The sequence below is a fragment of the Neovison vison genome, chromosome 5 (assembly GCF_020171115.1).
Source record: "Neovison vison isolate M4711 chromosome 5, ASM_NN_V1, whole genome shotgun sequence".
Classification (NCBI taxonomy): Eukaryota; Metazoa; Chordata; class Mammalia; order Carnivora; family Mustelidae; genus Neogale; species Neogale vison.
Genome location: NC_058095.1, coordinates 25706256 through 25723343, shown reverse-complemented (window position 1 = coordinate 25723343; position 17088 = coordinate 25706256). Strand labels below are relative to the sequence as shown.

General features: G+C 47.6%; 1 protein-coding gene across 1 annotated transcript in view; it reads right to left on the bottom strand.

Moving 5' to 3' along the window:
• PRPF8 (pre-mRNA processing factor 8) overlaps nucleotides 1-16714 on the bottom strand; it is a 36001-nt gene extending 19287 nt beyond the window's left edge. Inside the window, exons 1-24 of the mRNA XM_044248176.1 lie at nucleotides 16629-16714; nucleotides 16330-16440; nucleotides 15685-15853; nucleotides 14562-14726; nucleotides 14197-14415; nucleotides 13860-14072; nucleotides 13617-13742; nucleotides 13425-13530; nucleotides 11913-12103; nucleotides 11686-11805; nucleotides 11405-11594; nucleotides 10954-11073; nucleotides 10709-10843; nucleotides 9874-10003; nucleotides 9259-9455; nucleotides 8924-9130; nucleotides 8638-8801; nucleotides 8360-8486; nucleotides 8049-8241; nucleotides 7573-7760; nucleotides 6967-7205; nucleotides 6596-6742; nucleotides 6190-6400; nucleotides 5875-5991 (exon numbers count right to left, since the gene is read on the bottom strand). Coding sequence (XP_044104111.1) covers nucleotides 5875-5991; nucleotides 6190-6400; nucleotides 6596-6742; nucleotides 6967-7205; nucleotides 7573-7760; nucleotides 8049-8241; nucleotides 8360-8486; nucleotides 8638-8801; nucleotides 8924-9130; nucleotides 9259-9455; nucleotides 9874-10003; nucleotides 10709-10843; nucleotides 10954-11073; nucleotides 11405-11594; nucleotides 11686-11805; nucleotides 11913-12103; nucleotides 13425-13530; nucleotides 13617-13742; nucleotides 13860-14072; nucleotides 14197-14415; nucleotides 14562-14726; nucleotides 15685-15853; nucleotides 16330-16429 — 3774 coding nt within the window. The 5' untranslated portion in view covers nucleotides 16430-16440; nucleotides 16629-16714. The remainder of the gene's footprint in view (nucleotides 1-5874; nucleotides 5992-6189; nucleotides 6401-6595; nucleotides 6743-6966; nucleotides 7206-7572; nucleotides 7761-8048; nucleotides 8242-8359; nucleotides 8487-8637; nucleotides 8802-8923; nucleotides 9131-9258; nucleotides 9456-9873; nucleotides 10004-10708; nucleotides 10844-10953; nucleotides 11074-11404; nucleotides 11595-11685; nucleotides 11806-11912; nucleotides 12104-13424; nucleotides 13531-13616; nucleotides 13743-13859; nucleotides 14073-14196; nucleotides 14416-14561; nucleotides 14727-15684; nucleotides 15854-16329; nucleotides 16441-16628) is intronic.
• Nucleotides 16715-17088: the final 374 nt, after the last annotated feature.

Here is a 17088-nt window from a genome sequence, read left to right as displayed (position 1 = left end):
GTGGGTTAAGCCTCATGATCTCAGGGTCGTGGGATCAAGCCCTGCATCACTCTGCTCAGCAGGGAGGCTGCGTCCTCGTCTCTCTCTGCCTGCCTCTTTGCCTGCTTGTGATCTCTCTGTTGAGTAAATAAGTAAAATTAAAACATACATATATATATATATATATATTTTTTTTTTTTTTAAAGAGAAAGAGAGCAAGAGCGAGCATGAGTGGGGGGCTGGGAGGGAGAAGCAGGCTCCCCACCCAGCACAGAGCCCGATGTAGGGCTTGACCCCAGGACCAGATCATGACCTGAGCCAAAGGCAGATGCCTAAGAGACTGAGCTGCCCAGGTGCCCCACCCAGGCACCCCACCCAGGCACCCTTGTCCCTCTGGCTTTAGACTTCAAGTCATCTGGACATGCAGAAAGGGATTCCCTGGTGAGGGAAGCAGAGTAGGAAGGCAGGAAACCAAGCAGGAAGGTAGCCACAAGGCCCTTCCCAAACGGAAGCTAAGCAGACTGCACCTCGTAAGTCAGACTATCCAAGTCCATTTCTGTTTTTCTTCTATTATTCCTGGCCCTCACCAAAACCTGCTTAAATGTCCCAGCCTTATTTTATAGCTAGGACCGAAGGGAACAGTCCTGTCTCCAAGCTCTAGCTAGTTTGCTACATATACCTAAAGCAAGAATGACGAAAGGATCTAAAGTGGTAGTGGCAGCGATGATTCCAAGCATCCAAGGAGGAAGGACATTTTAGAGGAGCTTAAGATTCAGCCACCTCTTACCCTACTGGATATTTCCCTCTATCAAGACTGGAAGACCAAGAAATTTTATTCCAAGTACTTTGCCTCAAGAAATAAATCCCTATATTTTATTATCTGATCATAATCCCTGATTCCTCCAATTAATGATGGCAAACCTTTATTAAGCAATTTATTAAATATAACGTACTATATTAATTCTCACAAAAGCCCCCTGAACTAGGTAACACGTTCAGAATTCCCATTTTTAAAAAGATTATTTATTTATTTATTTGACAGGGAGAGAAGTCACAAGTAGGCAGAGAGGCAGAGGGGGAGGGGAAGCAGGCTCCCTGTTGAGCAGAGCCTGATGCGGGGCTCAATCCCAGGACCCTGAGATCATGACCTGAGCTGAAGGCAGAGGTGCCAATGAGGCACCCAGACACCTCGTATCCCCATTTTAAAAAAATATCTGAGAGGTGGGGGGAGAGAGAGAAGCAGTCGACTCCCCACTGAGAGGGGAGCTCTGGGCTCAATCTCACAACCCTGAGATCATGACCTGAGCCGAAATCAAGAGTCAGAAGCTAACTGAGTCACCTAGCTGCCCCTCAGCATCCCCACCCCCCGTTTTTTTTTTAAAAGACCTTATTCACAAGAGAGACAGACAGACAGATAGACCACAAGCAGAGGGAGAGGGAAAAGCAGACTCCCCACTGAGCTGGGAGCCTGACGCGGGGCTCTATCCCAAAACCTGGAGATCATGACCTGAGCTAAAGGCAGATACTCAACCACCTGAGCCACCCAGGCACCCCTCCCTATTTTAAAAAAAAGTTTAAGTAATCTGTAACCCAAGTTGGGGCTCAAATTCACAATCCTGAGACCAAGAGTTGCATGTTCTTCCAACTGAGGCAGCCAGGCACGTCATCATCAGTATCCCCACTTTATGAAAAGAACTAAGGCCCAAAGTGGGTGACATGCCCAAAATCCTAACTGGTTATGACAGAGCTATGATCTGAACCTGACTGGACTCCAGAACCTGTCCTTCTAACTGCTTCTAAACCGTTTCCCTAACCTATGACCTCACAGGCTCTGACCTCTCAGGTTCTCACCTCTAACGTATCTATCTACTCCTTTGATCCCTACACTTTCTCCCAAGACCTCTGGCCTCGTCTAGTCTCTTCCTACCCACCATGCCCATCCAAACAAACCCAGGATCCCAAAAGAAGCCAGCACTCTGGATTTCCCTGCATCCAATCCCTTACCACTCCACAACAATCCTCTGGCAAACCCCAATCCTGAATCACCTCACTGCCATGATATGATGGACTTTGTCCATCCTGTCACTGAGTAGCTAAGTGTTTCTGGGAAGAACTCACACTCAAGAGTTGTCCTCATTTTCCTGACACCCACCTGGGGCAGAGTTTCTTCAACAATCCTATTATTCCCTCACTACCATGCTCAAGTCCAACCCAGGCAAAACTGAAAAAGTCAAGATTGTAATTTCCCACTCAACTTTATATTCACATCTGTCCAGACCTCTTTTCTTTTAGGTTCAGAGGATATTTCCCTCTGCCTGTCCTTTACTGTACCCCCACATTCAACTCTTGGGAACACTGCTCCATACTTACCACACTGGTCTGCTGTACCCTGAACTGTCCCCTGGCTCCCTAATGGGAACATCCTCAAGCCAATCCCATTCAAAAATAGTGCCTTGGCTTAGATGTCCCTCTAGGTGGCGTATTATGTCCTTCTTCCTTTTACTCCAGCTCTGGCAAGTTGCCGGTCCTTGAAGTCTCCACTCCCTTATTTCCCATAAAGCCTCAATCTGGCTTCTCTCCCCACTATTTCTGAAACAGCTCTTGCTAAGGTCACCAATGACGTCCTGACCGCCAAATCCAATGGATTCTTTTCAGGCCTTATCTAACTAAAACACTCTTAGGCAACTGACACCCTTAAATGCCTGCCTCAATTCCTGATATCCTTGGCTCTAATGAGCTGGCACTCTCCCAGTCTGGCCACACTGCTGCTCAGTGTTTCCAAATTCATCCCTCTGCTCTTCTTTCCTTACACCTGACCTAGACAATCTTGCTTACTCTTGAACTTTAAACCACCACCTCCGACAGACTCCTAAATCTACATCTTCCACCTAGACATCTCTTCCAAGCTTCAGATTGCAAAATAGCTCCATTTGGACATCCTATAGGAGCCCTGAAATTACCCCTCACTGCTCTTTCTCACCTCATTTCTCCCTCAAAAACTTGAAGTCCAAATTATTTTTCAGCAAATCTAAAAGACTATCAATTTAAGGTGGGAAACACACACACACATACATATATACCTTGGAACAGAAGAAAAAGGATATAATAAATGCCTGCCAAACACCTCCATCTGGATGTTCCCAGGAACCTCAAACTTGTTACATCCTCAACTAAATCTATTTATCTTCCCTCCTAAACCTGCTCTTCTTCCTGTAATCTTCCAGTTAGTAGTGCCAATATCTACCTAGTCAGCCATGCCCCAAACTGTTACTTTCCTTTCCCTCTGGCATTCCACCAAAATGAGGCTCTGCTGACTTTACCTGCTAACTACTTATCAGAACTGCTCCTGTCCCCTCACTGTTGTCATCACTGTCATTGGTAATTCAGAACCTCCAAACCCCAAACCTGATTTTCTACCCCATCCCAAACCCATCCTCCTCACAACTGCAAGAAGAATCATACCTAACACAGAAATCTGGAAAAGTTGCTCTTACACCTAAGACCCTCACAGAATTTTTTTTTTTAAGATTTTATTTATTTGACAAACACAGATCACAAACAGGCAGAGAGGCAGGCAAAGAGAAAGAGGAGGAAACAGACTCCCTGCTGAGCAGAGAGCCAGATGCGGGACTTGATTCTAGGACCCTAGGACCAGGACCTGAGCCAAAGGCAGAGGCTTAACCCACTGAGCCACCCAGGCACTCCCCTCAGAGGATTCTTAACAAGGCATGCAATACCCTCCAGGATCTGGCTCTTGCTTATCTATCTCACCCCTGTATCCCAACATTCCCAACTCAACAACCATACCCCAATAAACCTAAGCCTTGTATAGCCCCACACATATCATGATAGTTACCTCTCCAGGCATAAGGCTGAAGGAATGCCCTCCCTCACCTGCCTCATCATGTTACTTCTTCCAGGAAGCCTTTCCTCTCCCTCTCCCAGACTGGGCTAGAAACATTAACCTAAGTCTTCTCAAAGATTCCCAAATAATACAATAGCTCTATAAACACTACATCCTGTTATAGTTCTCCTATCCATGGATGTGTCTCTCCAACTAGGCAGGCCAACTCAACAAAAGCAGGGACTCTATCTTACGTGTAGTGTGCAGAGCCTTCAACACAGTAGTTATCAACAATCACCAATGGAATGAATGAATTACATAATTCCTAATATCCGGCCCTTGGAGGAAATAAACCAACCTAAAAAGATAAGTTTTCTCTTCTTTTCTCTCTTTTCTCTCCACTTCTACTAACCCCCCACCAAAACACCCGAGAAATTTTAAGTTAGAAATACTAAGACAGGGGCACCTGGGTGGCTCAGTCTTTAAGCGTCTGCCTTCAGCTCAGGTCGTGATCCCAGGGTCCTGGGATCGAGCTCCGAATCGGGCTCCCTGCTTGGCGGGGAGTCTGCTTCTCCCCCTCCCACTTCCCCTGCTTGTGTTCCCTCTCTCACTGTGTCTCTGTCATATAAATAAAAATCTTGGAAAAGAAAAAAAAAAAGAAATACTAAGATAATGGACTCCTGAATGACTCAGTTTGAAGAGCATGTGACTCTTGATGTTGAGGTCATAAGTTTAAGTGTTTGGAGCACCGCCTAATTAGAACCTAGCACTTCCTGGGATGCCTGGGTGGCTCAGTTAGTTAAGCGGCTGCCTTCGGCTCAGGTCATGATCCGGCATCCTTTTTTTTTTTTTTTAAAGATTTTATTTATTTATTTGACAGAGAGAGATCACAAGTAGGCAGAGAGGCAGGCAGAGAGAGAGGAGGAAGCAGGCTCCCTGCTGAGCAGAGAGCCCGATGCGGGACTCGATCCCAGGATCCTGAGATCATGACCTGAGCCGAAGGCAGTGGCTTAACCCACTGAGCCACCCAGGCGCCCCTATGATCCGGCATCCTTGGATTGAGTCCCACATCAGGCTCCTTGCTCGGCAGGGAGCCTGCTTCTCCCTCTGCCTCTGCCTGCCACTCTGTCTGCTCACTCGCTCTCTCTCTCCCCCACTCTCTCTCTCCCCCACCCTCTCTCTCTCTCTCTCTCTCTCTGACAAATAAATAAATAAATAAATATTTTTTTTTTTTTTTTAAAAAAAAAAGAACCTATCACTTCTCTCTCTTTTTGGCATTATGGGCACCATTATGGCAGCATGGAAAGACAGCAAGAAGAGCAAGGTGGCTCTTTTTTATTTTATTTTTTTAAAGAATATATGGTTATTTTTTAAAAAGATTTTATTTATTGGGGAGAGGGAGAGAAAGAGAGATCTCCCACGAGAGAGCGAGAACGCATGAGAGGGGAGAGGGTCAGAGGGAGAAGGAGACCCCCACCGAGCATGGAGCCTGATGTGGGACTCGATCACAGGGCTCTGGGATCATGACCCGAGCTGAAGGCAGTCGCTTAATGATTGAGCTACCCAGGTGCCCGCAAGGTGGCTTTTTAAAACTTACGTAAACTTAAGTATACACAGTTAACAAATCCCCAAATTACTCTCTCAATTCCAGCCTTCAGCTGGGCCTTTGGAAGCAACTGAAAGGGAGAACAAACACCAAGATAGAAAGTTATGCTTGCTTTTTAACATACACACAGTTACTGGTTAAAAGAGAAACTATGTGAATAAACAATAAGCCTCTGGTAAGATGAGAAAAATGAAAATTTTGTTCAAATTAAAGAACCAACCTTCTGTTGTTAATTTCGAGTCATCACAACTACAGAGAACTAGGCTGGACATTCCCTACAGGGCATTCTCAGAAAGTACCTGAGTTGTTTGACATCCCAAGCTGCTATACCATAAACACGGAAACTGGTAAACTGAGAAAAGCTGGGAACAAGAACCAACCAGGGGAAGAGATGAAAGCGACTGGAGATGGACAGGGAACACGAGGCAAGCTAGGCTTTATATACCTTGGTGAAGGTCGTGGAGCCAGAGGCCATCAGAATTTGACGCACACGGTTGTGGAAGCGCTGCATTGACTCATCATCCACACGCAAGAAACACTGAGCTGTCCGCTCCTTAGTAACCTAAACCATACAGTCAAGGTTAATTTGTCTCTGATACTGCCACAGAAGCAAGGCCCAACTCTGACCCCCGCCCCTCTACTCAACTCTATCCACCCAACAAGGCTCAATCGATAACGAAAAATGTAGTGTTCCTCACCCCCATGCAGCCCAGAGGTACAGGGGTGGTAATGCTGCTCCAAGCCCCTTTCCAGACCATACCTCATTCTGTAGGTTCCAGACCCCATCCTTGTGGGTGAACTCCTCATAGCTGGTGCGGCATTTAGGTAAGATGCGGCACTCAAAGCCACACATGTTGAACAGTAGGTTGGGGTTGTCCTTACTGTACACAGACACAAAGCTGTTCTCCCACTGAACTGTAGTCACTGACCGTGGCAGACGGTTCTTGATGTCCCAGAACACTGCTCGACCCCTGCTCATAGGGAACATACGGTCACGTTAGTCTCCTGGAACCTGAAGGAACCTCCCTCAGAAGGCCAGACTCACAAATATTCTAGAGAGTACACTCCTCCCACCCAGGACACAACCTCGTAAATTCCCTCTAACTGTTCTCTGGGTCCCTCAGGCTGATGTCCTTCCAGCTCCCGCAGCCCCAACTTAGACTCACAAGTTGACATCATGCTTCATGAGGCGCATGCGGGCATCTCGGGGCCAGCACTTCTTGTTATTATAGCCAACGATATTTTCGTTGTTGGGGTCAGGATGCTCTGTCAGGTAACGCTGGATCAAGTCCCGAGCCTCATCTGCTGTGAACCTGTACCAGGCAAGACACAGTGCTGAGACTGATACAACTTGGGACCCATGAGCTCTATAGCTCTGCACATGAAGCCCACCTCCAATCCCCACCTAACGCATAGGACTTCATTCCATTTTAAAGCTTCAACCCACCATAATTCAACTAAGTTACAAGAGCTACATCCAGAGGCTGGGCATATGCCTCAGTGCCCTGCAAGGATACAAATCCAGGCAAGCCCTCACCTAAAGAAAATGTGGATACGATCGATGTATCTACAGAAGAGACGGATGGGGTGGGCAGCCTCCGTGGCTATGTCCTGGAAACTGAGGAAGTCATTTGGCATCTGAGGGGGCCCAGCCATCTCACTGGCCCGGTGCAGTCCTAGCACCAGCAAATCCATCACCAAGCCATAGTATTGCACGATGAATGAGGCAAACTGCAGGCCTCTAATGATCCCGTAGGAATTTGTATGGTTCATGTCCTAGAAAGAAAGATTTACAACTCTGAACAATTTTTTTTTAATTAATTAATTTGACAAACAGAGATCACAAGTAGGCACAGAGGCAGGCAGAAGAGGGGGCAGGGAATGGAAGCAGGCTCCCCGCTGAGCAGAGAGCATGATGTGGGACTCAATCCCAGAACCCTGGGATCACAACCTGAGCTGAAGGCAAAGGCTCAACCCACTGAGACACTCAGGTGCCCCCCAACTCTGAACAATTCTAAACTCATGGCCATGTCTCAAGTCTCTCTGGGGCCCATCCTCCTTGGTCCTTCCCTCATCAAATCCTACCTTAGAGAGCCAGACACACCCCTCCCCAATTCCTTGATACCCTGCCCCTAAGACACACCTTATAGTTGATGACAACGTTGTTCTTGGCTGTCATGTAATCAGCTATGTTGTGGTCTACAATGAGTCGCAGCAGTCTATTAAGCAGGGTCAAGTCGATCTTTTCATACATCTTCTCAAAGCGTGATTCCAGCATGACATTGCACTCACCCTCACTTGTCTCCCACACATCCTGCAGATTATTGATGCCTGAGGAGTAGGCAAGACAGGTCTCCAGCAGGTTAGAAATTCCCTTCCAAGGCTAGTGCCTGCAGTCCCTATCACAATCCATAACCTTGTCGCACTCCACTCATTCACCTGGACTGCTAAGAGTGTCAGCTTTGCTTGATTTAACATCAACGCTATTTCCCTGGCACTATGCAGCAAGAGAATAAACTAATTATACAGCCTGGATGAGAATTTTGATGCAGAACTCAATTCACTTCAAATTAACCCAATTCACCTCAATCCCCAAGGACAAAGCCAGAAAAGCTTTACCTTGGCACCACTTGTAAACAAGCAGAGGAGGTGGTTCTGTGTCAGCAGGCTTGATCCAGGGCGGGAAAAGGCGGCGCTTGTCGGCTTCATACCAAAGGTACTGGTCTAGGTAGGCATCAGTGATCTTCTCCAGCGGCTCCACGTCATATACGGGCACCAGGTGGCTGTAGAGATCCATGAACTCAATGCCCACCTGCAGGACAGGGAAGCTGGCTTACTCTGATCCACTAATCACCTGAGGCAACCCACTACCCTGGATGCCATGAATGAATAGCACAGCCAACAGCACACTTGGGGACCAGCTTACTCACTTCTTTAAAGGCTCTCTGTGTGAGGAGGTGACGCTTGATGCGGGACAATGCCTCGTGGGGGTTGTCATAGGCTTGCTCGATCAGACCTAGCTCCTCTCTCTGAGACTGGTTTAACCGAGACTTCACACTGACAAGGAAACAGGTAAGATGAATGAGAAAACAAGAGGAAGCCAAACCCAGAAAGGACTGAGGCTAAACATCCTTCCTTTGGGCTATGACAATGACACTCATCTCCCTACTCTCACCTTCCCGAAGGAATCCACCTACCTACCCCTCACCTGTAAGCTTCCTTGAGCCGCTCCAACGCCAAGATGAGCAACTTGGTGTCATGCTTGTATGAGAGTGGGGGGAATGGGATGGGTGAGAACCTCCGGCTCTCCAACCAATGCACAGTGGTGGTATACACTGCCACTGCTTCCTCTGCTGTGATATATGGCCCATCCTGTGAAACAGACATGATAATCAGCCTCCCACCATAGCCTAATCCCTATGGACAAGGCATGGTCCCAATTCTGCAATCTATCCCTCTGCCCACTCCCCACAGTCTAGCCTAAGCTGCCTAACCTTCAGGTAGTTGTGCTGTCGCTCCTGTTCTGCCTTCAGATAGAGCCGAGTGAGGCGGCCCAGGTTCTTTTTGCAAACAGTCTTGTCCACAGTAGCTCCACGGCGGATCCGTTCTCGGTTGTAGTGGGCAGTGTTGGTCCACCAATCAGCCTTGGCCTTCACATATCGAAGGATCATATTCTCTATAGGTGTTGGCAGCCCAGGTACCTGAAAGTACAAAAGGCACAATGAAAAAGTGATAGCAACCACACAGCTCCCAAAGGGAGCCCAGGAGTACTAATCCCACCCCCAGGAAGATGATATCCATGCCCTCCCCGAGCTGAGGTGACACCCACCTTCCAGGGAATGTTAGCTTTCCAGCAGCGCCAGGCTTCACTGAGATGCTGCAGGATCGTCCGGGCCTTATTCTGTTTGATTCCCTCAGGCATCATGTCCAGAATGTCATGCATCACAGCTGCCCGAAGCTCAAGGTCAAAATGCGACTCCACTCGCTGCTTTGTAACAGTCTTTGCCACCCCCTTAGAGTGTCGACCTAAGAGTAAAGTTGATTAAAAGCAAGATTCATTGCTTTTAATCGGTCTCTACCTTCACGCACCCTCATCAACCACAGTTACACTGTAATCAAAAAGTATAAACAGTGTCCACACACCTGACACATGCGAAAAAGAGAAGTTATTTCAAGACATTCACAACTATGCTTCCAAGAAATTTCTTTTTTTTTTTTTTGCTTCCAAGAAATTTCTATCCTACAAATGTAAAATGTCCTCAAGGCCCCAGAAAGAAGCCCAAGAAACCAAATACTAGGTCAGAATCACTGGAGAATGGGACCTTTTAGAGGCAATCAAGCAGGAAGGGATTCTCAGTCTCAAACAAGGGGATACAAAGGGAACATATGATCTACCTGTGAAGCGACAATAAAACACAAGTGGGACACAGAGAAAACCACTCACCTTCGAACTGTCGGGCCAGGAGGTTGCCCAGCCACCGCTCCAGCAAAGGGGTGATGCCACGCATGAAAAACAGCCAGACCCGCCAGCCAGCAGCCCAGAAGCCACAGCCAGGGCCCTTCCCTACAGGGCCCTATGGTCCCAAGCAGAAATCAAGAACGTAAGTTAGCAATTCATTTAGAGAACCATCGGAAACCACACATAGGTGGGATCAAGAGGAACACATCTTAGACAGCTGAGTGAAAAAGAGGCAAACTCTGGGACCTCAACATCTGAAATGAAAAATTCTAAGGCAAAAACCAGTAACTCAGATTCTCTCTTTAAAGGCAGCTTTTGGGACGCCTGGGTGGCTCAGTCAGTTAAGCATCTGCCTGCGGCTAAGGTCGTAATTCCAGGATCCTGGGATCGAGTCCTGAATCGGGCTCGCAGCTCACAGGGAGTCTGCTTCTCCCTCTGCCTGCCACTCCCCCTGCCTGCATGTACGCACTTGCTCTCTGGCAAATAAATAAAATCTTTAAAAAGGTGGGGGGGGGACAGCTTTGAGGGGAGTGTTATAATTCATAAGGTGAGGGCAGATAACAACAGACTTGGAGCCTCTATAACTCAGTCCCAGTTAAAAGCCCTGGCTAGACCTAAAAATTAAACTAGATCTGAAACTCAGGGTTCTGAGATGGAGTCCTGCATCAGGCTCCACCCTAGTGTGAAGCCTGCTTAAGATTCTCTTCCTGTCCCACTCCCCCACTCCCCCCCTCCCCCACCCCCTCACTGCCTGCCATGAGTGAATGAATGAATAAAGGAACTGGATAGAGAAAGTGGGAGTATGAGGGCAGGGTCCCACCGTGTTGAAGCGGTAATAGATGAGATGCTTCAGGTCCTTGCACATGCGAATCTGCCGCATCAGCTTGTATTTGTACCGGTACATGCCCGTCAGCTGCCCCACGTGAGCAAAGATATACTGCAAGCCATCTGCCAGCTGCAACACAACGACCCCATGGGGCTTTAAGCTAGAGCCAGCTCCACGATTAGCTCAGGCTTCTTTCAGCTTCCCTACCAGGGGCAGGGATCAGGGCTACCTGGCCTCACCTGGAAGGCATCCACATTGCCCAATCGATACTGCACGTGACTATCCACCACCAGCTTGGTTAAACGCAGAACTTCTCGGCACAGATGGAAAGCATTTCCGAAACGAGATTTCTTTCTTTCCTGGAGAAGGTGCCAGGAATAGAAAAAAACATTAATCAGCAATGGTCCCCACTGGAGGGACGCCTTCGAAAGAGCAAAACCGGTCCACCCCTCAAGAAGATCCCTGAGACAGGGGCGCCTGGGTGGCTCAGTGGGTTAAGCCGCTGCCTTCGGCTCAGGTCATGATCTCAGGGTCCTGAGATCAAGTCCCGCATCGGGCTCTCCGCTCAGCGGGGAGCCTGCTTCCCTCCCTCTCTGCCTACTTGTGATCTTTCTCTGTCAAGTAAATAAATAAAAATCTTTAAAAAAAAAAAAAAAGAAGAAGAAGATCCCTGAGACACAATGCACACACCTTGGTGGTGAGGGTCTTGACAGGTTTAAGATTGAAGTTGTAATCCAGGTGCAGATAGTTGAGGTTTTTCCGGTGAATGAGAAGGTTGAGCATGTTGTAGCCCTGGCGGCACACCTGCAGCCCCACCTCCACCCAGTCCAGCTTCGTGGACTGGAAGAATTTGGTGGCTTTGAAGGAGCGAAACAGGTACCTGGAGTGGAAATAAACAGGAGAGGAAGAGTTAGATTCCTGGTTAACTCTGGAATGAAAGAAGTCTGGACAATGACCCTCAGGCGCCCTACCTCTTCTTTTGGGCTTTAGGAGGCCGGTGCTTCAGAGCGTTCAGCACATAGTACTTCAGCAGTTTCTGGTAGGAAACTCTCACTTTCACAGGCTGTCCGGCAGGACAATGCTCCCGATACCTGGGAAAAACAAGCCAACCAGAGCTCGCCCGTGGGGAAGGCTGTATGCCCACCCAGTTGGGATCTTTTCTCCTATACATCTACTACCATCCCCCAGGCAGTCTTACCAGTTCTTGACAAGAGGGATGTCCAGGGCGCGGCGGGTGCGACCAGAGCGTAAGTTGAAAGGCCGAGGGGCCCAGAGCAGAGCAATACCATTGGCTGTATTGTCTGTGTAGAGGGGTGTGTCTTTCAGGAAGGGCTCCACAAACTCTGGGAGCTCAAACTCCTCATCATCATCAGGCAACGGTTCCTGGCTCTGAAAGAAGAACCCCCAAGGGTTCAGCTCCCATTGAACTGGGCAGAGTGTTGGGATGACAGGGAAACTCTCTGGGGCCAAGCACAATGGCTCCATCTACCATGGAAACTGTGCTGCCAGACAAGAGAAGCCCTGAAGGGCCAGGACAAAAGGGGCCAAGGGAACAGAGAACAAGTCAGGACCAACCAGGAACGCAAGCATCACTCCTCACACCCCACTGGCTCACCACCAAAAGTCTCTCAAAGAAGCCCCAATACCTTAAATGAACACAAAAACTATGCTAGAATAAGGAGGTCTGTTAAGAACACTATGGAGCATGGGTAAACATCAAAAACATTACTCCACGTGTAAAAGGCCAATCACAAAAGACTACATACTGCAAGATCTCATTTATATAAAATCTCCAGAATAGGCAAATCTACAGATTTGCCTCCCAAGGAAGAGAGGTTCGAGGGAAACAGAGTGACTGCTAATGGTATGGGGATTTCTGGGACGATGAAAAGGTTTGAAAATTGCCTCTGGGGGGGAAAAAAAAAAACTGCCTCTGGGAATGGCTGAACTACTTCATGAACAAACTAAAAACCACTGAATTGTACACTTAAAATGAGTGAGTTTTATGTGTATATGAACTATATTTCAATAAAAGGAGTGGAAGAACCCAAAATGCAAACAGACCAGAATATACTACATATAATGTCCCAATCATAGAAACCCAGATTATACCAATAACTTAGTTTGAGCCAAGTGCTGAACTGTCAAATTAGCTTAAAGCTCAAGGGGACTGGGACACCTGCATGGCTCAGTCATTAAGCATCTGCTTTCGCCTCAGGTCATGATCCCAGGGTCCTGGGATCAAGCCCTGTATCAGGCTCCCTGCTTGGCGGGAAGCCTGCTTTTCCTTCTCCCACTCCCTCTGCTTGTGTTCCCTCTCTTGCTGTGTCTCTGTCAAATAAATAAATAAAATCTTAAAAAAAGAAAAGCTCAAGGGGAACACTAAACAGGATGACAAACATGTCTCCCTTAGTTGAATTTTTATCTAGTAACACTTTAGCCAGTCAGGAAATTTCTCTTCAAAGTGCTAAGGTCAGGGATGCCTGCATGGCTCAGTTGGTTAAGCATCTGCCTTTTGCTCAGATCATGATCCCAGGGATCCTGGGATCGAGGCCCACATCAGGTTCCTTGCCCATCAGGGACCTGCTTCCCCTGCTTCTGCTCTGTCTCTGACAAATAAATAAATAAAATCTTTTTAAAAAAATCTTAAAAAAAAAAAAAAAAAAAAGAACAGCAACAGCAACTAAGGTCAAACATTCCCTCTTCTCACCTTGACAGAGTGCCTGTGAGAAATTGGGTTGATCAAAGGATCAAAGTAGAAAGCTGGGAGATCAGGATCCTCAGTTTTGATGAACACAACATTAGGAGTGTGGTACCTAAAATGAAAGAAGAGTAAGCAAGCTCAGGTTCTCCAGCCCTGGCCCAACCCTCTCCTTCCCCCCACCACTGCTTCAGCTCTCACCAGGTGAGGTGGACATGGTGTGGAAGGTTGTTGTACAGGTAAGGAAAAGCAATCTTGTATTCAGTGCGGATAGGCTGCCGGATGATGATCTTGTTAATATCGTTGAACTCATTCCAATCTTCATCCCTAAGGCACAAAATAAAACATAAGCAGACTAACTGGGGAATTTGGAAACTACAACAGGATCAAGATTAGATTTTATTCAACCCAAGGTGCCTATAATCCCTAGTATCTCCAACTTACTGGAGATTGATGTCTCGAACAAGAGGTTCAAATTTGGGGCCTCCAGGAATAGCCATATTGAGTGCTTTGGAGGTAAAGAAGGCCTTCAGATCAAACAGATAGAAGTAGTTATCATCTACCAAGTCTGTCAGGAGCTGATTGGCCAGGCGGTAGAGCGTAGACATCATGGGCAGCGTGAACTGCCAGCGCTGGTAAGTAGAGCCATTCACATACCTAGGAAAAAAACATAGACCTATGTCAAGAAGCATACCTGGCCAAGCCATTCTACCCATTGCTCACCCAGGACTCCTGGATTTTCAAAAGTCTCACAGGAACAGAAACTCCAACCACCACTCACTTCCGGCTGTCCCTCAATGGCTGGTGGTCATAGAACCAGTCCAACACAGGGGCATCCTCCTCAGGGTCCAGCTCTAGCTGAATGGCCTCCAGTGGTTCAACATCTAGGATGTTGTCAGCATAGTCCAAAGGTGGCTCCTCATCATCAAAAGGGGGGAAACGCATCCTCTTGAAATGCCTCCTGTCTCTTTTTTCTCGACGCATCATAATCCACATTGACCTAAAAGTCAGTAATGTCACACTATGGTTTCCACCACTGCCCCCAATCATCAGAGCCACTGCCGCCGCCACCACCGCCACCGCCACCACCACGACTACCATCACCAGCGCCAACAACAGCAACAACCATATTCCAGCCCCTCATACCCCCACTGAGAGATGTAGACAGGTTCAATGACCCAGGGAATCTCATTAACAAAAGAAATGGCTCCAGTGATGTGGTACAGCACAGGCACATCCCGAATCTGCTCCCAAGGCATAGGCATGTTCTCCAGGAGTTTGAGGACTGCATGGGGCATGTACTTGAGGGCACTGCAACATCAGGGAGAGAGAGGTTATAAATGACAAGGTGTTCTGCTACTTGTACCACAGAGAAACCACATGGTTATCACAGTACAGCATTCCACAGGAAAGCTTGCCTTACAGTCCAAACTCTCAAATATAGCACACAGGCCCTCCCTGACCAAGAACCCTGTTCCCCTGCCTCCAATTGTGCCACTCTTGCTCTTAAACTTCACAGTCCACAATATTGGGTTTCTGTCCCTTTATATTAATAGGTGTCCCTCTAAAAACAGCTTTTAGACTATTTACTCTCTGTACCTTCCCATAAATAATAAAATACTTCTCATATTTTATCGTAACTATCTTTCTCATGTCTCATGCCACTAAACCATAAGATCCAGAAAGGCCATTATTTTCTATTCACTGCTCTATCCCTAGCCCCTAGCACAGTTCTCAAAAAACATTTTTTTAAATAAATAAACAAAACATCTTTGGCTATCTTTTGTTAAATAGCTATCTCAGACCAGTTTATTAAGTGGCTAACATTTTTACATCCAAATGGAAAAAAGATTTGCTAAGGCACTTATATCTGTATTCACTCAGCTTGGGGCCACAGAAAAACAAGAGTATAGAGGCCTCAGGAGTTAAAATATCCTGAACCTCAGAATTCTGCTCACTGAGGAATTACAGGTAACAAGAATGTAGTGTCCTCTTAAGGATTTCAATCCAAAGATAGGGACATCTTATCATAGCTTCAACAAGATAAATTAGTACCAGGTCAAGAAAAAAAATTAGGGCAATCAAGAGAATAACTGAGTATCTGGAAATATCACAGAATCCTAGTTTCTTCTCTTCTCCTCTAACCACCAAGATGGGCTGTCATAGAGGATTCTTGTCGCAAAATGATAGAGCAACTATCCAGGATAGCAACCTATGGGACAGGGAAAAGGGGAAAGGGCCATACTCCAAATTCCAAGAGATTGCTTACCCCAAGTAGACCCTTTTGTCATGGCGAAACTTCCTGTTGGTCATGTCTCCATGGTCTCGAATGATCTTCCTAACATGTTCTGGGGGCATGTCTTCCTTCTGAGCATCCACAAATCCAAACTTCCGTTTTTCCGCATAGCGCTTGGCCTGTAATTGCTGCCATTTTCGGGCTACAAAGACACCTCAGTTTAAACAACCTCACACCCTTACCCTAATCATCCCCACGTCTCACCCCAGGGTAAGCCCCCGTCAGGATGTAGGAGTTAGGGGTGGGCATAACAGGAGCACTCCTTGACAATTCTCTTATCTCACTCTCCTTTTTTCCTTTATCACATTTATGCAATTTTGTTATAAATCCTTAAGTTTTTTATTGTCTACCTCCCTCATTGCAACTCCACCCACCAGGGCAGGGTTTTGGTTTTCTTTTTTCCATTGCAATTGTGTCCCGGTGGCTTGGATCAGTGGCTGCAAATAACAGACACCTTTAAACATTTAATTAGATGAGAAAATAAATAGGGCTATAAGTGAGCGGGCAGCTAACGGTCTGAACCTTGCCAAAACGGGGAAGGCAAACCCGCTGCGCGCAGGCGCACACCCGCCCCAAACCTCAGGGCCCGCAGGCGCCGCTCCCGCACGCGTTCTTCACCTTTCTCTTGCAGCTTCTCCTCCGACATGTAATCTGGCAATGGCGCTAGAGGGCCGGGCACCGGGTTACCCGGCCCTCGGTAAGGAAATACTCCGGCCATTCCCGGAGAATCTAGGAGACAGAGAAAGAAAAAATGTAACGAGCAATCGGGCCCGAGCCCAGGAGGAACACATCGACACCCCCGGCCTGCAGTCCGCTTTGCTCAGAGTTCTCCCAGCCCGGCCCATCCCAACCTTCCGGTTATCCAGCCCGACCCCATCACGCCTCCTGCAGCCCAGCTCTTAAAGCCCGCAACGCACCCCCAAGGGCCCTCTCAGAGACCGCCGCTTTCTTCGCAAAGCAATGGCGGCAGACCTACGTCCGCCGCGCGTTCCCAACGCCGGGAAGTACGCAACTCTCGTTCAGCAGCTCATCCAATAGGAGCCCGGGCGCTCAGACGGATTAGAGAACTCACCAATCAGACTTGCAGATAGAGCCAGAGGGGGCGGTCCCATAGGCGGAAAGCCAGGAACGCAAGAAGGTGGGGTCCGGGAGCGCAAGCCCCGCCTGCCCCCTTTTTCAGGTTTCCTTGGGGACCGGTAGTAGGTTTCCTCGCCTTACAGTCAGCGATTGGGGGCCATCAGACTATCACAGACCTTATTTTTGGAAGAATTAATTTGTTAACATCTGCATTTTACATTGTGTCTAGTTTCGTAAATGTGCCCTTGAGGTCGGCTAGCTCCGAGTCTTTCAGTCCTTTCTTTGTTCATACATTCATTT